We start from the raw sequence: 26,336 nt of genomic DNA, 5'->3' as shown, positions 1-26,336 counted from the left end.
TACCTGCAGATACACGCCAATCAAAACCAGGTGAAGTGTCCGTATCCACATCCTGTTCAACTTCTGACCTACAGGTGAAAGTTAAAAATGTGAAATTCTTCCAGCAGAAATTCTTGCATAAATAAGACAAACGACTTGAACATCAAAATTCTGTATATATATATAAAAAAAAGCACAATCCAGCTGTACCATTCAACCAAGAAGGATGATGTGAGAGAAATACAACTTGTATAGAAGGAGATATTTCTTCGTGTGGTTTCCAGAGTTATGTTATTATCAGTGCTTAATTTGTAAAGTGGGAGGTCCCGGAGCGCAGTAGGTTGGGTGGCTCCGGTGCAAAAAAAAAAAAAAAGAACAATGCTGTGCGCCACACTTAAAATAAACTGCACACAGTCCCGTCGCCAGATCTCAGTCTTAAGGGGGGGCTTATGAAATCCACCAGGTGGGCACCACTATTAATAGCTTATTTTTGCTTATTTTCACTATTCACGCAGCCCCAATCCCTCACAATAATCATCACATTAACCATGACCGGACCAGCGCTCTCGCTCTCTCTCTCACACACTCACACACACACACACAAGTACAAATAACGTATTAGATCACACGCAGCATCTCGAACTAAACACACAAAAAAACACCACGGCGGGTGCATTTCAAAGCAACCAACAGAGGGGTCGCTACCAATTGCCAACACATGCACACACACACACACACCGCCGCCACCACCACCACCGAGTGTGCACATGACGTACTAGATGACAAGCAGCATCTCAAAAAAAAAAAAAAAAAAAAAACACCACGGCGGGTGCATTTCAAAGCAACCAACAGAGGGGTCGCTACCAATTGCCAACACATGCACACACACACACACACCGCCGCCACCACCACCACCGAGTGTGCACATGACGTATTAGATGACAAGCAGCATCTCAAAAAAAAAAAAAAAAACACCACGGCGGGTGCATTTCAAAGCGACCAACAGAGGGGTCGCAGTCGCAATACCAATTGCAACACACACACACACACACACACCTGTGGTGGATGCTGGTCCTTCAAGGAGGGGAAGCTCAATTTCGGCCTACATCATAAAATGTGTCGGTTTATTTATACGTAAATTCTACCCTCCGTTCCTTTTCAAGAAACAGTATGTTTATTTGTTACAGCACTTCCAGTCAGCCAGCTCTCCACACCTTTTGCACCAAATTAATCTGAGGAGTTGATCGGCCAAGTTTTTCTTCGTAAGGAAGACTATCAAATGGCTTCGCCAAAATCCGGTCCACAACATTCAAATTGTCTGCCATTATGTGCAGCTCGCTAGCTGGGACTGGAGCGAGGCTCGTGTGAAGTTTGTCCGCCTGTGAGTGCTTTGTGACGGTGAAGGAGCTCAGCAGCACCCGCTGCTCGGTAGGGACAGAAACTGGGATAGAAGTCAGTCTCCAAACACAAGCAGCTACAACAAAAAAACAAAACAAAACAAAAAAAAAACACCAGAAATAGAAGCTCGATTTGTCGCTAGTCGTTTTTAACAAAGAAAATGCCGCTAAGAGGATTAGGAAAGTCTCCGGTTCAACTCAGAATAGAATGAAAATTAAAAAAAAAACGCTCCCACGGATGTTTACACCAAAAGATCGCTGATTCGCTCATTTCGCTGTCAATCAAAAAGGGATTCAGCGGGCCAGCCGAGGCCAGGAGAAGCACCTGAGGTGTCTGGGCCTGTTGGTGTAGTGGTCAGCTGCTTGGTTAGAGTTTGACTTCAGTATCAAAAAGCTATGGGTTCAAATCTTGTTAACAGTACAAAGTTTTGAAGTCTAATTTATGAAGGGGAAAGGATAAAAGCACCACGAGGGGACGGGTCCAACATGAAGTGCTTGTGGTTCAGTGGTGCAGCTTTTCTGTTAAGAAAGCAAATTTGACATTATAAAGTCATGGGTTCAAATCTTGCACATTTTACATTTTCAAGTCCAGTTTACCGAGTGAAAGGATAAAAGAGCCACGAGAAGTATCTGAGGTGTCTGGGCCTGTTGGTGTAGTGGTCAGCTGCTTGGTTAGTTTGACTTCAGTATCAAAAAGCTATGGGTTCAAATCTTGTTGACAGTACAAAGTTTTGAAGTCTAATTTATGAAGGGGAAAGGATAAAAGCACCACGAGGGGACGGGTCCAACATGAAGTGCTTGTGGTTCAGTGGTGCAGCTTTTCTGTTAAGAAGCAAATTTGATATTATGAAGTCATAGGTTCAAATCTTGCACAGGTTAAACTTTTCAAGTCCAGTTTACCAAGTCAAAGGATAAAAGCGCCAGGAGAAGAGGTGAAGTGTTAAGAGCTGGTGGAGTAGTGGTATGTTTGTGGGTAAGAGTGCAGCTTTGGAGTCATGAAGCTATAGGTTCAAATCTTGTTGACAGTCCAAAGTTTTGAAGACTAATTTATGAAGGGGAAAGGATAAAAGCAGCACGAAGGGGTGGATCCAACATGAAATGCCTGTGGCTCAGTGGTAAAGTCTTTTGTTAAGAGACAAATTTGACTTTATTAAGTCATGGGTTCAAATCTTACACATTTTACATTTTCAAGTCCAGTTTACCAAGTGAAAGGATTAAAATGCCAGAAGAAGAGGTGAAGTGCTAGGAGCTGGTGGTGTAGTGGTATGTTTGTAGGTGAGAGTGTACCTTTGGCGTCATAAAGCTGTGGGTTCAAATTTTGTTGACAGTCCAAAGTTTTGAAGACTAATTTATGAAGGGGAAAGGATAAGAACACCACGAGGGGATGGGCCCAACATGAAGTGCTTGTGGTTCAGTAGTAAAGTCTTCTGTTATGAGACAAATGTGACATCATGAAGTCATGGGTTCAAATCTTGCACATTTTACATTTTCAAGTCCAGTTTACCAAGTGAAAGGATTAAAGCACCAGAAGAAGATGTAAAATGTTAAGAGCTGGTGGTGTAGTGGTATGTTTGTGGGTAAGTGTGCAGCTTTGGAGTCATGAAGCTGTGGGTTCAAATCTTGTTGACAGTCCAAAGTTTTGAAGTCTAGTTTTTTAAAGGGGAAAGGATAAAAGCACCACAAGGGGGTAAGTCCAATGTGAAGTGCTTGTGGTTCAGTGGTAAAGTTTTCTGTTAAAAGACAAATTTGACATTATTAAGTCATGGGTTCAAATCTTGCACATTTCACATGTTCAAATCCAGTTTACCAAGTGAAAATATAAAAGAGCCAGGAGAACAACCTGAGGTGTCTAGGCTTGTTGGTGTAGTGGTTAGCTGTTGTGTTGGGAGTTTGACTTCAGCATCATAAAGTTGAGGGTTCAAATCTTGTTGATGGTCCAAAGTTTTGAAGTCTAATTTATGAAGGGGAAAGGATAAAAGCACCATGAGGGGATGGGCCCAACATGAAGTGCTTGTGGTTCAGTGGTAAAGTCTTCTGTTATAAGACAAATGTGACCAAAGAACCAAGGCTTGAGGACATCAGGAGTACTTCTCTGAGAACTTTTACCCTTTAAATTTGTCTCCATTTGAGCAAAATCAGGGTGGACTTGAACCCACATCCTCAGAAACATTCAAGCCTCAGCACGCAACTGACAGCCTGAGCCACCATCAGTAACTTCAGCTTGGAGGGTTTGACTTCTCCCTTTTGTTGCTAAACTTTAAAATTCTGAGGTCAACCTGAGAATCAAACCCATAACATCAAAAACTCTGTATGTTTACCAACGAAGAGTCTCAGTCATCCAGGTCAGAGATATCGTGACGTTTGCTCTGCAGCAACTGGATTTCTTGGTAGAACGTTCTTGGAGATGGTTGGTTGCTTTCTCCCACTCTTTATGTCACGAACAGACTTTGACAGTTGCCCAGATGCTGCATATTGACCATGTGGCAGCTCATATCACAAACACTGACAAATCTGAAAACGCCAACATAGACCTCGTCTACACCTTGTTATATATTCTTAATCCAATGTCGGATTTCGAAATTGTCCCCAGTCAACTGTTGACTCTTATGTCTTCGACCTTTATTTCAGTACGTCACAGGACAGGATTAAACTGAATGATATCAGAAATGATTTAAGACACTGTCACAATTTTACTCTGAATTTACCTGTCTTACAAAAAAAGAAAAAACTAAATAACTTTGGTAGCAAATATCCACAGTCATGCTTCGTCCCGAATTCCCGCCCTTTGGCTGAAGCGTGCACTAATATGTCCTCTTGAAATTGTTTTCCGCATCGCCTTTGATTCGATTATGACGTGAGCAGCATTTGGCGGAAAATCATAGCGATTTGTTTTTCCCGGTCGTAAATCAAAACATTTAATTCTCAGTGAAAATCTTTGCATAAGTGATCAGCTGGGTGTGTGTCTCGCGAAGTATTATTTTTTTAAGTTATTTTATTTATTTATTTATCTTACCGTGGTTGATCTGTTGTGGGAAAGCAGCGATTTGACTCCCGTGGAAAAAGCAACCTTCTGCTTTTTCCTGTTTCGCGACTTAAACAGGATTTCAACATATCCTCAGTGAACAAACGCACACAGGAAAACAAAAATATTTTCCTCTTTTTGTCACTCCGCCTACTGCTATTTTGAAAAAGAAAAAAAAATCCACCCCAGTAGTATTCGAGAAACCCTTAAAAAAAAAAAAAGAACGTTTCTTTTTAAAGTTGTCAAAAGACAAATGTGCCGAAGACAAGACAGTGGTTTTCGGAGAGCAGATATTTTATTTTGGAGGAGCCAATGCGGAAGTAAACGTTTTTAAGAGAAACTTCTTCCGGTCAAGCTGTGACTGAATCTTTACCGGTTAAGATCTCAGTTTTTCATTTCTCTAATATGTATATGACGAAGCTCTTCAGTATCTCACCATGTCATTTAGGTCCTTCAGATTTTTATTTTTTTTTTTTTTTGAGTAAATGTGAACATGAGCTTTCAGATTCTGTGGGAGGGGAGCCCCCCAGACCCCCACCTTTTTAATAATTTTTCTTTTTTGCTTACAATATGCACAAATTATTATATTGCAATATTGTCATATCAATATGATATAAGATATGACTATAATTTCACACAAAGTGCAGCAACAGTGAAAATTAAACATCCTTAAACAAACAGTAATAATACCACACTCATTTTGCACTCATCATATGCCTAGGATACAGTGACCTAGAAAGGTACTGGAACACTTGGTATTTCACACATATTATGTTAGAAAGATGTAGAAAAAATATAAAATCAAACCTTCACTGTGCCTTGAGATAGAATCACTACGGTGACCTCTCCAAGATGGCGGCCGCGTTTCTTGCGCATCAGCAACAATGCGGCGTCTACTTCTCTTTATAATGTCTATGTTCGTTTGCCATCGATTTGAGGCTTTTTACTACAGCTGTTTGTGACTTTTCCCCACTGCGGTGATTTTTTTGTGTCAAAAAAAAAAAAAAGATTTTTGTGCCATTTCCGGTTTGTGCCTTGGCGCTATTTAACCACACTGTACACTCTTCAACACGAAGTAAATGAACAAACAAAGCGATCAGAAACATTCTGCTCAAGGAAATCTATCCAAACCCGCTGCATGACTGAATGCATGAGGTCTGTTAGTTATTTTTTTAATTTAACAAGTCCTGCTTATAATAGCACATTGTGACCGTGGTAATATATTTATTTATTTGCAGGAATATCAGAATTCAAATACTTTACATATATGGTTTATAACTTTATAACCTCTAGGTTGGCAACATTATGCAATACAGCACTTTTCTCAGCTCTCATAAAAATGAATTGTAAGCAGAGAAAGAGCTCAGAATTCACTTTTTCAAATATTTGCTAAATGCAAAACTTAATGGAAAAAAATAGTACTTGGTGGAGGTGTGCCCTCTGAGTGCCCCTTTAGTTATTAAAGTTATAGGGCCTTTCAAATTTCACAACCCTGAATAAATTTAGTTTCTACTGAAATCCAAGCATTATAATGTAGGTTTATTTTTGTAACATACTGCAAAACTGCAGCTCATTTTAATGAAGAGCACATTTATCTGGGGGTAAATTCCATATTGAATATTGTCTTTCTTTGTAGCCATCATGCAGACCAACTACAGGAGGAAGCACATGTGTGCATGCATGAAATTTTAAAATGACCTGTGACCCAACTTACGTTAACATCCATAAGATTTCTCATAAATCCCTTCCAAATCTACCAAATGTTGGTCATAGCGTCTGATCTGTTGAATTTCTCCCCCTCAGGGGTTTAAAAATTCTATTTGTTTTTTTTTTTTTCCAGACAGCATGAATTTTGATTATATTGGCAATATCATATTATGAATCCCTTATCTAAATGCTAAGGAATAAAATTATAGTGGTGCCAAAGAAAATTGTTTTCATGAAATAAATCTTTTTAAAACCCAGTGGCACTACACCTTTAAAATCAATGTCTTCTTGGGCTCCTGGTGCAAAGAAGTTTCTGAACATCAGCTGTAATGTTGTTTACCTTTTGTCCACAGGGTGGTGGTGTTGTCAAGGATGTGAATTAGCTACCAAACAGGAGAAACCAACACATTGGGTCATAAATCTGATAATTTAATATAAACTTTCACAATTTTTTCTTTCTTTGTCACACAAATTGCTACTTTTTTACGACAGTTTTCATTTAGTCTGTAAATCCAGGCATTAAAAAATAATTTTGTCTACTGAGTGTCCTTTGGAAGCTCCTTGTCGCTCGTCACATGGTGGAGAGCGTGCGCGTCGACGTACTGCCACTCTCGGCCTTTGAGGACGTGGTGCACCACAAACACGAGCAAGAGCACCACGAACACCACGCCCACGATGATGCCCGCCAGTTTCCCCGCTGAGGACTGCGTGGGCCTCCTGGTGGGCTCCGGGGGCTTCTTTACGCCGGTCGTCGTGAGGACAGGTGGGGTCGTGGTGGACGCACCGGATCCCTCCCACCCGTCCGTGTCCGTGTCGTCCTCACTCTTGACGCACTTGTAGTGCTTCACGAGCGTGTACCCGGGGTAGCAGGAGCACACGTAGCCGCCGTACGTGTTCTGGCACCTTTGATCGCAGTAACCAAACAGGCACTCGTCAATGTCGACGCAGACCACGTGCTGTTCCCGCTCGTCGTACACGTACCCATCCGGACAGTAACATTCCAAGTGATTGTTTGGGTCGCACACGGCCGCGCACTCCTCCACACCGCAGTACAGTCTACACTTCTCCGGCGCGCCTGGATCCGGCGCGTAACCGTTAAAACACGAGCACGTGTAGCTTCCCGCCGTGTTGTGGCATTCGTGCTCGCACGGAGCGGACGCGCACTCATCCACGTCTGTGCACTGGCCGTTGCTCAGCCTGTATCCGTCCTCGCACTCGCACCAGAACCCTCCGACCGCGTTGACGCACTTTAAGTTCTTCCCGGGACACTGGCGCGCGTCCTTGCAGTCGTTGAAGTCCACACACGTCCTGCCGTCCTCCGCCACGTTAAAGCCTTGCTTGCATGTGCACACGTACGAGTCGCTGTTCTTTAAGCAGTGGTGCTGGCAGCGCAGCGGCACGCACGGGTCGTCTTCGTCCACCTCGCACGTGACGTTGTTCGCCGGGTTCACGGCGTATCCTGGCGGGCACACGCAGGAGAACACCCCGTGACCCCCCACGCATTTGTCCTCGCAGCCGCCTTCTTCGATCTCGCAGCTCCACGGCGCCTGCAGCCACTGCTGGGAGAAGCAGATGTGTTTGGTGCCGCTGGGCGTGCGCACAGCGATGGTTCCGGGCGGCAGAGACAGCAGGTCCTCGCCCTCGAAGCCGTAATGTGTTTTGTAGGTCACAGTCTCGTCCACGCGCACGGGCAGACGCCCGCACGGGTTTTGGAAATTGTACTCGCATAGAAATCCAGCCGCGTGCACGTCGCATGATGTCTGGGTCCACTTGAAGTCGTCTTGTTTGGAGACGGTGACGCACCGTGGAGCGGAGCAACTGGTGCTAAAAGTCAGCGCCCAGTTTTGGAAGTTGGACTGACTGTCTCCGGTTACCCATTGGAAGCCCCTGAGACCGGCTTCAGACTGCGGACAGCCACTCGGCAGATGCAGACCGATCCAAAAGCTCCCCGGCAGACTCCCCAGCAAAAGAGTAAGAGTGTCGTGCTCCACAGACGAGCGCACAGTCATCAAGTGTCCGCCTTTGTCTCTGCATTGGTCCAGCGCGGCCGTGGAATCACTGCGCGCTGGAAAGACGGCAAAGCATTGTTTCCCGATGCAGTAGCCGTTATTCGGCTCCGTCCCGGGCGCTCCTCCCATCAGGAAAGCGAACGCAAACAGCCCGGTGACATGCTTCATTTTGAAACTATTCGTGTCCTTTTTAAGTCTGTTTGTTTGAGATCGCGCTGATCTCACATTTATACGCCCCCGACTCCATCTTTAGACCCTCGGCCGAGGAAGGAAGTTATTTTTTAAATCAGCCTCTGTCCGGTCCAAAAACTTTCTCTTCCCACCGCGGCGGCGCAGTACAGACCACATTCCCAATTACGCACGGCTTTTTTTTTTTTTTTTTTTTTTTTTTTTTTTAATGCACGAGGGTCCTCCATAGACCGTCAGCGCCCCTCCCCGTGTGCACGACAACCACAGTAACTAATCTGTTTAACTCTTTTTTTTTCAGCTTTCACAAATGAATAAGTGCAACTTAAAGTAAACATAACGAAGTCTACAACTGGTCACAACAATCTTTAAAAAAGAAGGAGTTTGGTGCTAAACTGCAGCATGTTTTGAGGAAAAATAAGATAAACAAACCCATGTTTGCAAATGTCATCTGAAGAGTTTACATATTTCATTACATTCCCAATTACGCACGGCCTTTTCTTATGCACATACGCACGAGGGTCCTCCATGGACCGTCAGCGCCGCTCCCCGTGTGCACAACCACAGTAACTAACATGTTTAACTGTTTAAGCAAACATAAAGAAGCCTTCCACTGGTCACCAAAATCTTTAAAAAAGAACGAGTTTGGTGCTGAAATGCAGCATGTTTTGAAGAAAAATAAGATGCACAAACGCATGTTTGCAAATGTCATCTGAAGAGTTTAGATATTTGTTTTAAATGCACACAACAATTTCAAAAGGGGTGACATGGTGCTAAAATCAGTTTCAATATTTTTACAAATTTACAAAGTCTCTCAGTTCAGTTTGTGCATGAGCATCAGTTCCTGCTATGATTTGGGATTTTAAAAAAAGCCTCGCATTTGGTTAAATGGGCTCATTTCTATAGCTCAACCACTTTACAGTGATGCCTCACATTCACACATCAGTGTCAGCGTGCTGCACGCAAGTGGTGCAAATGCACCCCAGGAGCAACATGGGAATTAAAACCTTGCCTAAGAGCCCTTAATAATTTTGCACCATTTTCATCACCACCTGCACCTGACTCAAGTGTGACCCCTAAACCTGGACAAAAATGTCAAAAACTGTCACATGGTTCAGTGTGAAGTCTCCATGCTGTGCCGTCTGTCCCCCTGCACAAAAGTGCAACATTCCACAAAAACACAACTCTAAGCCAGAGTTTTATCCATTTAATACATTAATGATGGGAATCCTAAAGAAACAGTGAGAGCTCACAATAATCCTGTTTGACAGGCAGGATGAAGGAACGGCCTCCGTTTCAAGCAGACCACAGCAGCAGGTTTACATTCAGGTTTTTGCTGATCCGCACAGCATCCGAGGTTCAGAAACACACAGGATCGACATAAAATCTCAAACACACAACTACTATAAATGTCAACTAGGAAACATCAGTAAGCTTATACAACTAAAATAAGATGTCAACAAATGCAGATTAAATCAGTGTTTTGTTTTTGCCTTTACATCAGCACATTTTTAAACTTGATTTCTACCACTTAATAAACACAGATAATCAACCAGATACAAAGTTACAGTGTGCTTGTGATTAACACAAAATATACAGGAAAACACTATCAAGAGGTCTTTGTGTTGTTTATGTTCAATCATAAAGGCGTGAAAAGATTTATAAAACTATAGATGACACATTGTGCAAGTAATACTGGAATACTGCATTATTCGTGGAAGTCTCTCTTGTCTTCTTACAGCGTAATATTGTTTCAGTGAGCACACTAACATAAATCAGTGTCAGTTTTCATGAAACTGAAACATTTAAGATGAAGATTGGCTTCATTTCAAATGTTTCATCAGGCCAAATTTAAACTTGATAGTACCATAACTACTGGAGGTTTGAACAGCTCATTGTACAATTTTTTTTTTTTTTTAACTAAATAGGGTTTTCTGAGGCATTGGGTTGAAAAGGAGGTTAAAATAATGCTATCGATAGATGGCACACTTGGGGCGACCTCTCTTTGGCATTGAGCACAATAGGCGCTTAAAAGTGTACAGCCTTTAAGATTTAAGTTATAAAAGAATCATCTTTGGCGCCATATAATTTTATTTATAGGGATTCATAATATGATCAAAATTCAATTTGGGAAAAAAATTCAAATGAGCAGACGGCGTTGAACTGCATTCAGCAGCGACCCATACAGTCTATGTTTGCAACCATACCGACATCATAGGTCACGTGGGGCAAGGGATGCTGGGAAGCACACAGCAACAGCCAATCAGAGCAGAGCTGCACGGTGACGCTAGCTGCCTGCTTTCTCAAATAAAATAATCCAACATGGTGGAAAATACTCAGAAACAGCTTATTTCTTATAAATCGAATGCGTTTCTCATATTTTGTAAAAGTTTGCAGGAAATAAACACTTCTCAATGTAAAAACATCACCAGATAACACATCTGAAGTTATATATAAGACATCTTACAGATGTTAGTGTGCACGCCTCTTGGACTTGCATCATGTGATTACTGATATGATAACGCTTGGATTTCAGTCAAAAGTAAATTTTGTCAGTTTTGTGAGATCTGAATGGTCGTACAGCTTTAAAGTTGCATGAGTCTTTACAATTTACAAACATACTTCTTATACTGCGTTCACATTCTGGCACCTTAGCAAACAAACTAAAGGTTCCATTATTTTCAAGGAGAGGATTTTGGGGAAGTCTCCCACAGCTGGCTGTGAGAGCAGCAGACCCACACTGTGCCACCAAATGTTTAAAACTTTAAACTTTTTCTGCCTGAAATACAGATTATAGACAATGCTGGACTAAAATGCAGGTTCAAGAAACTCATTTGGGAAATACGCCTTCAGCGAGTTAGTGTTATTCCTTTCCTGCCTGCACGCAGTGATGGAAAAGCAGCACAGCACGAAACTGGAGAAGTGGTCGCCGAGTTCCAGTCAGACGTCACTTATTTTCTACCTCCTTCATGAAAGAAATGTAGACCTCAGAACAGCCTAATAATAATAATAATAATAATAATAATAATAATAAAGGGATTTTTTTACTTTCTGACCGTGTCTGCGCATCAGCAGCAGGCACACATTTCTCACAATTCCCCTGCACAACCAAAATCCAATATGGCGTGTATGCAACCCCCTATTGAAAATAAAGGTGAACAAACTCCACAAGGCAACAAAGACGTACATTCAGAAAGCATTTTCAAAAAGTCAACTAAAAATGCCTTCATATACAGTAATGTGGAGATCTCATGAGACTTTCCTGTGTGATTAAAAGCATTTAAGGCTGGAAACAGTGTATTCAGGCTCATAAGTGCAGCAAGGAAGAAGTGGCCAAACCCACTGCTGGAATTTCGAATGGAAGCCCCAAACAGTCAACACATTCGATGCACTGACTGACTCAAAATACAAGGTGCTGAATTAAAACTGATCAAATATGTACAGAAAAAACTTTACAGATTAACCTCACATAAACGTGTATTGTTATCCAAATCTACACCAATGGTCTACTTTTAAAACCGTGTAGAATCAAATTGTATGTATGCACAACACCCACTCCCATCTTTAGCCATGAATGGATATAGCCATTTCCTCACACAGCTTCAGGAGAACATCCCTTAAAAGTTTAAAGCAGCACACGAGCAAACTATCACTTTGAGGTGGAAAATCAGTATGAGCTTTACGTACTTGATCTCGATCTATAGCTTCTTTGGCAAATGTTCCAACAACACCAGCACAGCATTATTATGTACAAAACACACCTGAACACTCAACAATCAACAAAAAATGATTCATAATGACAGTTATTTACAGTACAGTTTGTGAAAAAGTAATACTCGGGGAGCTACTACCACTACCTTTGCACCCCCCAGGACTAAACCAAACAAACTTTTTTAGGTTCCTTAGATGACCCCAAAACACAATCAGGATGTTCCCCCAAATAAAAACTGGCCTCAAGCCAGTTGTCCAAGATGGCCGCCAAAATAGGGTTTTTTTCCACTAAGCACCAATGATTTCTGTCATTATTAAGTCTATTGTTTGTTATTCCTACTATGTATTTTAATAAGGGTCTATTGGTGGCCATCTTGGACGCCATTTTGAATCTTAAACCCATGAATGAATTTAGTTTAGGCACAAATGAGTTTGCTGTGACCTGCAATGGTCTTCCCATTGAATCTCTGTGATATTTAAGTTGTTTATATGTTGTGTAAAGGTATTTTAGTGAAAAAAAAAACAACAACAAAAAAAAACTATTTTGGTGGCCATCTTGAATAACTGGCTTGAGGCCAGTTTTTATTTTTGGAAACATCCTGATTGTGTTTTGGGGTCATCTAAGGAACCTAAAACAGTTGGTTTGGTTTAGTTCTGGGGTTGGGGGGGGGGGGGGGTAGTGGTAGTAGCTCCCCTAGTATACAATCAGAGCAAAAATTTGAAATCTGTAGGTAAATTTTGCTATCATCGTAATTCTGCTACAACAGAATTGCCCAAGAGTGTGTGTGAAGAGAATTAAGAAGCACTTTGTCTTGCATTATGTCACCTTATTTTTCATTTCCACTTCAAAATGTGGATGCACACTCTTCTTTTATAAATACCAGCTCATGCATTTGTAGGAAAAGTTGTGCAACTTTCACTGCTAAACACAACAATATTTAGTACAAACGTTGCGTGCATCCTTCTAGAGAACAAATCCAACATATTTGACATTTTTGATTGGCGGGGGAGCAGAATTTTAATGAACATGTCTCTACCTAAAGTCTTTGCGAGTCACTTTTGGACTGTTTGTCAAAAGACAGTCTCTTGTATTTCTCTGTGGTCACTTGCTGCAGATAGAAAATGTCCGTGTTGGGTCTTGTGAGGGAGTAAAACTGCATTTTGCCGCAACGTTTGAGCAGGTTTCGCACCAAAAAGTAGAGCAGTACCACGCACACCACCAGGAAGGCGGTGATGCCCAGCGCGCTGCCGGTCTTCACGTACGGCGGCACCGCGGCGAGCCGCGCGCCCTCAGTAGGGCCGCCGGGCGCTCCAACAGATCCAGATCCGTCGTCGTCCTCCTCGGTGGAGACGCAGCTGTGGCCGTCGTGGAGCTCGAAGCCCTCGTGACAAAGACACTTGTAGCCGCCGAACAGGTTTTGGCACACGTGGTCGCACTGCAGCTCGTTGTCACATTCGTTGATGTCGGTGCAGATGGGCGTGCCGTTCCTCATGTCCTTGATGTAACCGTCCGGACACAGGCACAGGTGCTGCTCCTTCGACTCCAGTTCTGGGTTCGGAATCAGGACGCACTTGGCCGGACAGTCCTGCTGGGTGCAGTGGATGTCACACTTGGTGGGGTCATCCCGTGACACCCTGAAGCCGTCGCGGCACGCGCACCGATACTTCCTGTTCTCTTTTACGCACTTCATCTGCTCACACATGTGGCAGATGGACACGTCCACGCACTCTCCGTCCTCTTCCACAAAGCCCTCTTTGCAGATGCACGTAAACCCACCGAGCGTGTTCACGCACTTATAACCTTCACCTGGGCACATGTCCCCCGCCGCGCATTCGTCCACGTACACGCAGGTTTTCCCGTCCTGCGCAAGCACGTAGTGGTCCCTGCAGGTGCACACATGCTCGCTGCCCCGCTGTTGGCACCCCTGTGCGCAGTGGGCGCACGGATGATTGGCGCAGGTGAAGTTGTTTGGATGGAGAAAGTGCCCGTCCGGACAGGTGCACTTATGGGTTTGGTGGTCGGTGACGCAGAGGTGCGTGCAGCCACCATCGAGCACCTCGCAGTTCCACGGAGCTTTCTTCCAAATACCGGAGAAACAGATGCGCTTCCACGCTGGATATTCACCGGATTCCTTCACGGCGATGGTTCCGGCAGGAAACGTCGCCCAGTCGTCGCCCTCCACGCCCATCGGCGTGTGGTACTTCACCTGCGCGTCTGCGCCAACTTGCACGGGACTACACAGATCCTCGACCTCGTAAAGGCACACAAATCCGTCCAGCTGGCGATGGCACGGCAGTTGGCGCGTCACGCCGTCCTCTGCAAAGAAATAAGAACAGGAGCAGTTCTGGAAACGAGGCAGGTATTTGGAACACACTGGAGGCTCCATAACGACCCAGAATCTGCCGCTGAACCCATGGAGAAACGTTAAGTCCTCCACCGGGGACCCATCGCGGGGCTTTGCGCCGGTCTCTTCGCACCTTTGCTGTGCGTCTTCATAGTCTTTGGGCTCCTGGAAAAGCACAACGCACTGATTCCCGGCGCAGTGTGCGCGCTGGCACAGGACGGCTTCCTCAAGCCAGAAGAGAAAAAGCGCAGAAAGAAGCAGTTTCATGTTCTGGGTGTCAGACTAAGTTCTTCCGGTGATCGCTGATGATTTAATCGTCCGAATTCTGCGATCTGAGGCTGAAAAGGCGACTTGAACATGGTCTGTATTTATACATTTAAAAACCTCCTCTGTTCAACAACGGAAGGAAGGAAGTTCAGGTCCGGCCTGACTGCCCAACCCCCATGCTGTCCAAAAACCTTATCTCCAAAATAGTCTTGTCTCGTCACAGCGCGCGCACACACACCAAACTAAAATAAAAATTAAAAAAGTAAAAATAAATAAATAAATCCTCATGTTGATTAAAGTCTCAGGAAAAGGAAACAAAGCGGCCAAAGTCCACCTTTTGTTAAAAGGACAGTTTTACTTTTTTATTGTCTTTTTTAACTGGCAGTCAATATATTTTAGAATTTTTAAACAAAATCTTGCAAATTGCATATTTTTCAAACTGCAAAATTGAACAAATGTTAAACTGAAATAATTACAGATGTAATGTTCAGAAATAAATAAAACAGAAATAATGTAGTTTTCTGTCACTCCACACAAAAAAGGTGAAACATGGACTTTTTAAAAAATACTGTAATGTTACATTTAAATGCATTATTTTTTTCATCAAATTGCATTTAGAATTCAAGCTTTCAACCAAATTACGTATAAATACACTTTTAAAATGTAACAAATTAGTCATTTTTCATTTTTTTTCAGGGCACCGTCTGGTGATGCAACAGACTAAAGTTGCACTGTTTCACCAATCTACCACAGAAGCTTATATTCCTTGATAATTATTATGAGTGTCTTGGTGGCTTCCCTCACTTGTCTAGTTCACAGATGGTCACTCAGGTTTTGAGATCTACCTACAGATTGATCATATAGTAGCATACAGTCAAATTATTCATGACTGATGTAAGTTTTTTAGCCGATGAAGTCACTGAGATGTCTCTACATATATAATGTGAAAGACAGAAAGAAAGAAAAGTTAAAATTTTAGAGGACGACAGGCATCTCCTCCAAGAAGTAAGTCCTATATAGGCTCTGAGGCTCATCGGGTTGAGGCTTATTCCTGTATACAGCGTGAATTCGTGCTCCTGTCATGAAAAGTGCCCCATTTTCGTGATGGTATCACAAACTGTAGATTAATTTACTTTTTGTAATGCCATCACAAACTGCCGTGAGATTGGGTCAGGATGAGAGGCTTCGACTCCCCCTGGATGGTACGCCTGTCTGTCGTAGCTTACTTTCTTGTTACACAGATGAATGAACAGGGCCCCAAAATGGTGACAAGTACAACACTGACAAAATGAACTAAGTGATTTTGTTTACCAAACGAGAAGAGTCAAAGTCCAAAACATAGGGATCTGTCCAAAAAGTTCACAGGCGTGGATGGAACAGGTGGTGAGGCCCGGCGTGGCCAGCACAGGAGCTGCGTGAATTAACTAGCAAGGAGTGGATGAATAAGCTGGTCTTTTAAACTGCACAGGAGTAGATGATTGATTGCAGGTGCAAGAGGCAAGAAGGTCAGCCACGCCCAGTCTAAGACTCACAGGACAAACAGAAAAAGGGTCAAATCCTACTCTCCCTTTGCCCTACCACTTTGTCCTTTCCCCTCATTTTGCACATTCACATAAATGTAGACATGCTGAGAATTTAATCCCTTTCCATATAGTAATAATTCAACTCCTATTCTGGGGAGCCACCTGTTCTACAAATTCGAATAAAACCATAATACACCATCTCCAAAAAAAAACAAAAAAAAAAACACTCATATGATTGATCCACCACTTTGAGATATTTCATTTTAAAACAGTCATGATTACATACATACCCCCCCCCCCCCACACACACACACACACTTTCCTGTTAGCAGGGGCAATAAATACAATAAATAAATATGAATAAGTTTGACAATTCAACTGAAATTCCAAAGCTAGAGCAGAAAGATAGTGAGCACCAAGAAAAGAATTTGTTCCAGCAAAGACACTGACTCAAGGCTCTGGAGAGTCGAAAGGTGGAGGAACTTCCTTCAGGTACAACAATACAGGATTAACCGTTAATCTAATTTTAAAATCCTTCATCACGTTTCAACTATTATGTCACTTCAGCAGTTAAGGAGAAAGACTGATGACTTCAGCTTTCCTCATACAGGGGAAAAAGGAACGGGATTTCACAAAGGACGCAGGAAGAAGAAAGCTGGATCTCCTTCTGAGAACTCCATGGTGCTCCGGAATAAAGTGAGACAAGTGTGCATGACTTTGTCACCAAAGAACATCATGCAAACACAGAGTTTTGGTTGAATGTAGTAAGAATATGATTGCATATTGATCCCCACCCAAAATGACAAATAGTGACTAAATGAGTAACAGGAGGTGAGCCGCGTGTTCCGATGCTTAAAAGTATGGAATCATTCGGGAATTATTTCCTAAATGCGTGTTGGCATGTCCAAGCTTTTTGTGCCAACACCCACGTGGTCACTTATCTATAATGTTATAGTTACTGTGGACAGAGTGGGGAGGTCATAGCGCAGGGATTGAACACCGGCTGAGTGAGTCCTTGTTTCCCCTCGTAAATGGGTGTGGTGGGGGTGGACTTAGGTGGAAGGGATGTGGTGAGGTGCACAGGCTGGGAGTTCTTTGTTCACTCTGTGCAAAGAAAATAAGCAGTGCAGTGTTTTCATTTGATTAGTCTCTTTCTTTTTTTGCATGAGAAACCTATGTTGCCAGACTGCTTGGCAGCGGGCAACGTGATTTCGGTAAAACGGTGACACATGGATCTGTTTAATGTTACGACTTGTCGGTTTGGCGGCACAGAGGGTGTCGGTCAGTAATCACTGATTCCTACAGTCAGAGGGCATAATTTGTTTTTCCACAGTCAAAATGTGATCCATAATCCTTTTAAAAAAGATTTAGTGTTTATGCCACAAACCACATTTGTTCCAGCTCAGTATTTGATCCATATTTCCGCAGCCGTATTTAAGGGGCCTACCTGAGGAAGCTGCGCCTTCTTGCATTTAAGAGCAGAGGAAAAACAAAACAAAGAATTCAGCTCAGTCATTTGGAATAATATTTGGCGTCTCCACATTCCAGTTCCTCCGTAGGAGCCATTTGAACAAGCACAAAGTCTGCACTAACCCACAGGGTCCTGGATCAACATGAGGCTTTTCTGCAGAAGAATTTTACAAAGTACAGTCCAGTTGTTTCTGTCCAAATCCCGTGTACATGATACGAGGGACGACTGAGAAGTTTTGAGCCTGACAGAAAAAGTAGGGCATTATTCTCCATCTTTTGTACTCTGACAACCCAACATTTGTTGACAACGTATGAAGTTTTGACTCACTGTTGAGAAATGTTGGTTTCTCAGAAAAAAAAAAAAAAATCGATTTTTTTTTTTTTTTTTTTTTTGGATAAGGCTCAAAACTTCTCAGCTGCCCCTCAAATCTTGACAAAGGTTTAACAAACTGTATCAAGGTGAAACTTGGATAGAAAAGTCACCTCAATAACACCTCAGACAAGTTTGATGTTGGGTTCTTCAACATGAGTTAGGATGAGCGTTGCCCTTTTTTCCTTCTAGTACATGTTTCTGTGATTATTTTTATGATTACTTGCCATTATGATTCAAAGTTAAGTCATATCTGCTTCAAATATGAAGTTGTTTTCCTACTTTAGCCACAGAAAAATGGCAGAGAACTGTAGAAACCTTTGGACAACCACAAGTTGGCAGAACCAGCATCGACAATCTATTTATACACAGTACGTCCTATATGCAGGTTATGGAGTCTTGAAGAATTTTTTTGATAAATAGGGGGTTTTTGTTGTTAAAGGAGCTGGAACAGGGATTAAAAGCAACAAAACATCTGGAATTTGAGACCTTCAAACTAAAGCTCTTGTTTATGATCACAACATCTGTAATTCAACTATGCCATCAATGTTGTGTCACTGGAGCCATGAGAATGTTTTTCCCGTCTCTACCTTCCAGCCCACGTTGTAAAAGTGGCATTAAGTGAAAAAACATTTGTCCATGATGACATGTTTTCACAACTCAAACTACTCAACCCTCCAGGTCAGGGACAACCATGATAATGTTGGGTCCAGCTTACTTTGTTTTCATAACCTTTGCCCCTAAGCTTCACTGTCAGCATCTTGGCGGCTGCCAATGACACCATCACGATATGAGGACTCGGAGGACTTTGTGGAGAGTTAGTGTGAGGGCTGCCATCAACTCAACAGGAAAAGGGAGGTGTTTCCATGTCCTGGATGAGGATGAAAGGAAGGAGACCTGAGGCTAACTTGCCTTGGCCTTACCCAGACACAGTGGCATGAACAATACAGCAGACTGTTCACATTCTCATATTGTGTCTGGGTATTATTCTACTTGTCTTATTTTATGTCAAATATATGAAAAAACATTTTACGAGGGCATATTTGACGACTAGTATCAATTATTTCTATTCTTTGCAATATTTCTGTTTTCCAAAGTGCTGAGGTGACTAGAATTCGTTATTTCCAAAGATATGCTTATTCAAAAAGAGCGGATGGAGTTGTGTTAAACAACAGGTGACATGGTGTCATTACAGATGGCGCCCCTTAGCATCAGTGCAGGGTTTTGTTTTTTCTGTGAAAAGTCTCAAATAATGTTCTTTTACTGTGGGCACAGGTCAGGTTAAGGCTGGAGTTTCCGCCTACTCATGATCAGAACCCACAGAACTTTACTGACATGAATCATCAAGTAAAATGGCCAGGACTCTACTCTTGGTCACCGTGATGTCTTGTCGTGATGTCTTTCGGGTCCTGCTGCAGGAATTATGTTGTCAGAAGGAAAGCAGTCATCGAAAGTCGACTGCAAGGCAAATTTTATTTCATTTAGTGTATACCTGTACCTACATCTCCAGTAGTGGGTTAAAGCTAGGGTAGGTAACGCTGTTCAGAAAACTTTTTTTTATATTGGGTGAAATGGTCCGTCTATCCTAACAGTCGTCAATACATTATGTATTCAGAAAAAGGAACGAAAAAAATCAGGCAGCTGTAGGATCAATAAACCTCTGACCACTATAAGCCCCGTGGTGCGCTCTCAAAAAACCAATCAGATGCCTTCATGGCCACCAGGCTCAACGCCCCCCCCCCCCCCCTCCTCCGTGTGTGCACACTCATCTCGTTTCACCGAAGAAGTTCCCTTTGGTACAATGGCAGAGAGAATACAGCCAAAACTATCACTTCCACAGTTACATTTAACGGCTCACCCCGATAGAAAGCCACAGGCAGAAAAGGCTGCGATGAAAAAGGCTCAGGATAAAGCAAGAGGTCAGATGAGAGTCAACATTGGTGCAGCATTTTCTCAGTGGAAATAACAGACATCTGAAGGGCCTGAAAAGTGATGCAGAAGTTGCTCTCTTTCTGTTGGCAGGTAATTACTTTTGCTTTGGGGGGGGTTGTTATTTTCATATAAGATTTGCCAACTTGGCTACTTTTGTAGCTCGTATTAGCCCAAAAGCTAGTTTGGTCGATGCTGAAATGGAAAAGTCGTCTCTCCTCTGCCCCGCTGAGTCCCACAGTCTGATGCACGTTCAAGTTTGTGGGGGCGTGGCTTTCAACGGAGAACTTGCGGGGTAGAGGGGAGGGGTGGAACCTAGAGGAGGTTCTACTTTCAAATCTTCCTAGCTCTCTTGCTAGCTCGCCAGGACTACCAACTCTAGCTTTAAGGAGTTAAGGTACCATTATGTAGACTTGGGTCTGATTCCCACACTACCTCTCTGTGTCCTTGGACTTGAAAATTTACCTGCATCGTCCCAGTCCACCCAGCTGCAAATGGGTACAGGTCTTGAATGGGGAAGTAACTTGAGATGGACTGGTATCCCCTCACCCGCTTCAAGCTACGGAATCTTGAGATGAGTACCAGCATTAAAGGGCCTACATAGAACTTATTTTTTAGTGTATATAAACTCGCCACGAAGCAGCTGAATTTTCCCAACTGACCAGTTTTCAGGTGTAAATTGTTTCTCAATGTTAATCCCTTTAATCTCTGCCATCTGTGCAACCCACATCTCGTGAGCGATACGTAGCGGCACACTACCTCATGAATCTATTGAATTAACCCACATTAGCAGATCATGTAATATGTTTGCAATAATAAAAAAAACTCCATCATCTAAAGTTCAAGCGTGCTACGTGACAACTAGCCAACCTTGCTGGGTTGATAAGCCAAAGCTAACACAAGTAATAAGTTACTTGAAGGTAATCATGGACAGTAACTCATGCCTTCCAGCTGACTGAAAAAAATCTGTTTTTAGAAAAGTTAAAAACCCGGAATTATATAAAATAGGATTATTTTAAATTATATTCCAATTTTCACTTCATACCACATTAAAATTAGTTCAAATTTACTGTGACCAAAACTCAAGTGTGACACGCTCCCCAAGAGTGACAGTTAAGTTTTGTGGCTGTCAAAAAGTACAATTCTGCAAGAGCAAAAAAAAAAGCTTATTTCCCTGTACGGTGCTAAGACATTAAGTTCATGTGCTTTGGCATCACGTAGTTTCTACGTGATGCCAAAGCACATGAGCTTAATGTCTCGAGAACTCCAAACTTCAAATCCCTCTGCTTCCCCCTCTGGAGTCTCCATGCTGACAAAGTCACACCCAGTTCTGAGAGAAGAAATCAAACCCACAGTGGACAGTAAACACCATCACTGCAGCTAAAGGTGCTCCAAACTGTATTTCATAATCTTTAAACATATGTGCACATAAACCCCTAACACGGTTATGTATATACAGGTATGACGCACGCCACGCGTCCTGTGACCCAACATTCCGAGGAATTAATTAAGCCGTCATTACTTCACGGGGTTTCACCAGCTAAAGTTTATGCAGACCCACATGACCCTTCCTCTGCTGCACATCCGCTCTGTGAGGAGGGGCTGGACTTCTCAGGAGTTCCATCTTAAACGGACGCCTCACCAGGTTTCCTGGCACAACTCCAGATGTACGTAGAGAATGGTGGCATGGGTGGCCTTGAACCGCAAACCAAATTATAACACAGACACAGCAGTGGTTATTTTAACAAAACAGATGAGCAAGAAATGTAACACAAACACTGGGTAGTGAGTCCACATCTGGCTCACGGCATGCTGGGAAGTGATGCGGTGACCCTTTTCACTCGGGGGACACCACAGCAGATCTAAGGTGGATCTGCATGTTGAATTGGCACAAGTTCTACACCGGATGAACCTTTCTGATGCAACTCCACATTACATGTGGACCCTGCAGTACTGACCATAAATCCACAGTAACACTTTGACCGTGACTAAATACGACCTAACAAAGGCTCATACATACATTATTCAAATTTACTTCTTTAAAAAATGTAAATAATGAAGATGGACTAAAAAAATGTTAAAAAACAAACAAACAAACAAAAAAAACACTAAGAAATGAAACACTACTTGTATATACTTAATCTAGTTCTGTCAACTGGCCCTACAATTGATTACGTAAATAGTAAAAATTAGAGTGAAAAAATTGCTACAGTTAACTGTATATTATTTTTCTGTTTTTAAACAACCAGGTTTTGTGACAGATAAACATAACATTTCTTTTTTATAGTGTACACTCTAAAAATGAAACTGTCTCAATGAGAAAAATCATTGTAACAATTTGCATAGATTTTAAAAAAAAAAAGTTTTTTCAAATTAACTAAAGTCTAACACTGGAAAAATGCCAATGCATGAAAAAAAACAAAACACAAAACAGACTGATAAATTTAACATGCTCTTCTGCAGGATAAGCCCATCATTCCACAAAAGCTTCTGGAGATAGTCTGAAAACCTTTAAGGTAATCTTGCAAAGAGACAGGAGTATTTTGTTTTTAATTGTGTTTTATACTTGTTCTTAATTCATGTTGAACTGTTTTTGAACTGTTCTGTGTGAAGCACCTTGGGGCGATGTCGTGATTTGACACTTTTATAAGTTGAATAAATTGAGACAAATGAACCAATAGAGACGACTAAAACAAAACTTCTTCTTGTTGGTAATAAGACTGAGATTATACTGACAGTTAATTAAAATGATAAACTAAATCACATCAAACCAGTATGAAAAGGATTCAGCGCTCAGCTCAGGAAATTAGATTAGAATATCTGGTTTAGATTCAATTTTGTGCAAAATTTCTTCTGCAATGTGCTAAAATGTTCACTCCTGTCCGCAGAATGTAGAAACACACACAGAAGCGCGCACACACACACATTATATTATATTATATATATATATATTCTCCGATTTGTCTCAACATCTGAAGCAGCTCTAAATAACAGTTTACAACATCAATTTACTTTGCAATTCTGATCTTTTTGAAGCAATCTTAGCACATTATTTTCATTATTAAACAATTTCCTTCGGGATCAATAAAGTTGTTCTTATTCTTGTTTAACAAAGACATGCCATTTCCTCCCCTGCAACTGATGTGAGCCGCTAGCAGTTTGAGATTCTCTTAAAATAAATAAATAAATAAATAAATAAAAGTTGTTTTATATTGTGTAAAACTGATGGAAACAGTTACAGAACTTTTTATTTCTAACAAGATTTTAGAAATAAATTTTCATGGATCCTGGATGTTTTTCAGAACATACAGAAATGTACTGCAGCATGCATAAACCGATCTTTATGCATGTTTTATTTTTGCGTGGCGCATGGACTCAGACATACGATGGATGACCTAATTTCAGGTCGTCCCTGTCAGTCTCGGGTGCACGTGGTCACGCTCTCCACATACCACAGCTAATAACCTGAACAGGCCTCATGCAGCATAAACACAGAATATTAATCTGCATGTTGTGCAGCAACCAACAGTTTGTTGGAGGAATGCGTTCTCATGGCGGCAATGCTTCCTTCAAACAGGAAATCACAGCGAGATTTTGCCATTTATTGCCCGCGGTCATTTACTGCCTGGAAAACAGTGGCGGGTCTCAGTCGGCCTGAATGTGGATTTATTGGCACATGGTACTGCTCACCCCATTTCCTGCTATTGTGTTTCATGTCAGAAAGGAGCAAAGTAAGCAGGTGATTGAACACGCTCGCCAACATGTTATGTGCTGCAAAAACACTTTACGTCTGCAGACAGGCATGCCAACACCGTCTGCAGATAAAACACACTCATTTAATCAACGCAGCTCCTCCACACTCCCAACATAATAACACTGCTGCCAAGTGTCGCTACCATAACAGAGACTTGCTGCTGGAAACGTGAAATCCAAGTAGCCAAGACCAGTCCAGGCCAAAAAACAAAGCAAATCAAAACAAACCCTACAAGAGATGCAGCAAAAAACACTCTAAAAAAGGAAGAGCACACCAGCTAACCCAAGACAACAAAAACCAACTGCAAGACTACGCACAACAAACACTCCTATGTCCGTCAACAACAGCTGGCCAGATGAAAAACACCCTCCAAGAGTAAGACACATTTCACTCACGGAAATACCAGAGTCCAAGTAGAGTTTTGTTGTAGGATTTCACACCAAAACAGCTTTAGCAGTTCACAGTACCCCAAACTGAACCAGCAACACACTGAATCTTGACAGATTAACAGTTGAGGAAATCCATCTCTTTGCATTTTTATGTTCCCAACCCAATCCCCCCCCATGTCTCTTTACAAACTCCAGAAACCCTCAGCTTTCCTGCAGGCTATTCCCAGTCCCACATAAAACTCCGCGGTCTGGTGATGGACTGACAGAAATTCTCCTGCTCTGCTCTCCGCACTTATGCAAGAATAAGATTCTCTCAGAGGAGGCCAACTTGGAACCCTGATAGAAGTATGAACTTTGTGCGACCCCAGAAACAAGAACAAACGGTGGAGCCCTAACAGGAACCTAGTACAATGGACGTAGTATGGCAATGCACACATCTCTTTCTGGCTCTTTACACACCTTTTGTTGCTTACACACACACACACACACACACACACACACACACACACACACACACACACACACACACACACACACACACACACACACACACACACACACACTTGTTGCCTTCTTAGGACCATTGTAAAAATGCCTTGAATCAAGGATCCTGAGGTCACAAGCTCACTGCTTCAACTGCTTGACCATCATCTCCCCCTTTGTCACATCAAGCTGGACAATGCCAACACAAAGAAATGTGGTACAGGAAATATTTCAGAGCAGCCAAGGTGGTAAGAGCAGTGCATCTAGGTTTTGTAATGTTTTGAGATGGTCTCATCCAACAAAATTTAATGGTATCAAGAAAACCTGGGAGAGGCATTTTGAAGAGGAGATAACTCAGGAGCTTTGTCTTGCTGCGAGCTGTCCAGGCAAGTACTAAGTCTTAATTAATTATGAGATCATTCGTAGAGGTTTGTGGACTCCGAGTAAAACGGCAAGACTAAAATTACATCTACACTGGAGATGTGATAAAAGCTGAGGCACATCTTCAACAGAGTCCTTGGAACAATGTTGCGTCAGAGTTCTGCACACTGAATATTTGGAGTAATACTCAAATGAGTTGAACTATTGGCTCAGCAGACAAGGTACAGACTGGCTCATACGCTCCAGTAGTGCAAACAAAAGAGTATTGTCACCTTTTATGAGAAGAAGAAGAAGGAATGAAAGCCCTTTGTCACTGTACATACAAGAATATGTTGAGTGAAATCTGTCCTCTGCAACTGATTTGATTTAACCCATCCTAATTACAGTTCAACTAAATCCAACCACTAGGAGAAGTCCGGCGCCTGGGAACCAGCTCCAGATGGAGAGACGCTGCACTTGGTCGGGGACAGAGAAAGAATCAGACAGAACAAACACCAAGAGTTTGGGAGAAATTACCAAAATAGCCAATTATGAACAATTAAAGTGAATAATAGGCAAGGGTTATTTTTGAAGCATTGGGGCCCCTACGTAAATATGATAATGACTGGTTAACTGACAAATAGTAGAAAGATAAATTACTTGATTGTGGGAGTAAATGGGAATAATGATACGAGAGTGACAGAAATGTGGTTTCTGTCAAAAAGATGGTTCTTAAGGTATAACTGTGTGGTGATGATGATGTTGTTCTTTGCCCAATATGGTGTTAACAGTGTGGTTATACTTATGTTAATGGAATTTTCTCAATAGTAACTTCCTAATAAAGAAAATTCTAGGAAATAAGCTTTGAGGGGTGGGGGTTGACAGGACTGTGATTCCCATCACTTTCCCATTATTCTACATCATTATTCCCCCTGTTCTTTGGTCCCCAGACAGCAAGAGTTCATTCCTTACTGTCTGAACTATACTAAATGCACTTATGGAATATGGTAGTTACATCTTTCCCAGTCAGTTTTTAGAAAAACTTTGCGGCAGGATGTATCCTGCAGCATCGGACACAGTTTTCGTTCTTGTTGGAAACAGTTTCCTTCATCCCTGACAAAAGTACACATAATTAAGTAATATTGCAATAGTGATTCTCAAGAGACAAGATGTTCCATGTGCCAATTTTGAGACTTGAAAGGCGCCGCGTCGCAGATTACACATCAGCGCCATGACAGCTTCCATCGAGGGACAAGACCTGGGTCTACTTTGAAAAAGGTCTATGCATGTTGCATCACTGCAGTATCATCTGAAACAGCAGGTGGCAATAAAGAGAACACAAGTTCTTCGATACTTAGAATGATACTTCTCACTGCAAAATATTCCTGTTTATTGCAACATAAAGAAAAATAGGTAAAAAAAACAAACAAAAAAA

The 26,336-nt window shown here is 42.2% G+C and overlaps 3 protein-coding genes across 7 annotated transcripts in view; all 3 read right to left on the bottom strand.

Moving 5' to 3' along the window:
* The window catches only part of LOC117503622 (toll-like receptor 5), a 70,028-nt gene that overhangs the window by 21,346 nt on the left and 22,346 nt on the right, over nucleotides 1–26,336 (bottom strand). For 4 of the 5 annotated variants that reach the window (XR_004558593.1, XM_034162900.1, XM_034162899.1 and 1 more), the window contains one exon: nucleotides 4–68. Coding sequence is in view for 4 of the 5 variants with exons in the window: in XM_034162899.1 (XP_034018790.1) it covers nucleotides 4–68 (65 nt within the window). In the remaining variant the exon portion in view is untranslated. Of the gene's footprint in view, nucleotides 1–3; nucleotides 69–4,389; nucleotides 4,548–26,336 lie in introns of those variants that run through there. The other variant, XM_034162901.1, reaches the window with a different exon arrangement.
* Nucleotides 6,516–8,470, bottom strand: LOC117503623 (thrombomodulin-like). The gene has a single exon (XM_034162902.1). It carries the CDS (start codon nucleotides 8,280–8,282, stop codon nucleotides 6,642–6,644), a length of 1,641 nt encoding a protein of 546 aa, XP_034018793.1. The 5' UTR covers nucleotides 8,283–8,470; the 3' UTR covers nucleotides 6,516–6,641.
* Nucleotides 12,684–14,433, bottom strand: LOC117503626 (thrombomodulin-like). The gene has a single exon (XM_034162906.1). It carries the CDS (start codon nucleotides 14,396–14,398, stop codon nucleotides 13,049–13,051), a length of 1,350 nt encoding a protein of 449 aa, XP_034018797.1. The 5' UTR covers nucleotides 14,399–14,433; the 3' UTR covers nucleotides 12,684–13,048.

Source organism: Thalassophryne amazonica, chromosome 21 (genome assembly GCF_902500255.1).
Source record: "Thalassophryne amazonica chromosome 21, fThaAma1.1, whole genome shotgun sequence".
Lineage (NCBI taxonomy): Eukaryota > Metazoa > Chordata > Actinopteri > Batrachoidiformes > Batrachoididae > Thalassophryne > Thalassophryne amazonica.
This window is presented reverse-complemented; position numbering and strand designations above follow the sequence as displayed.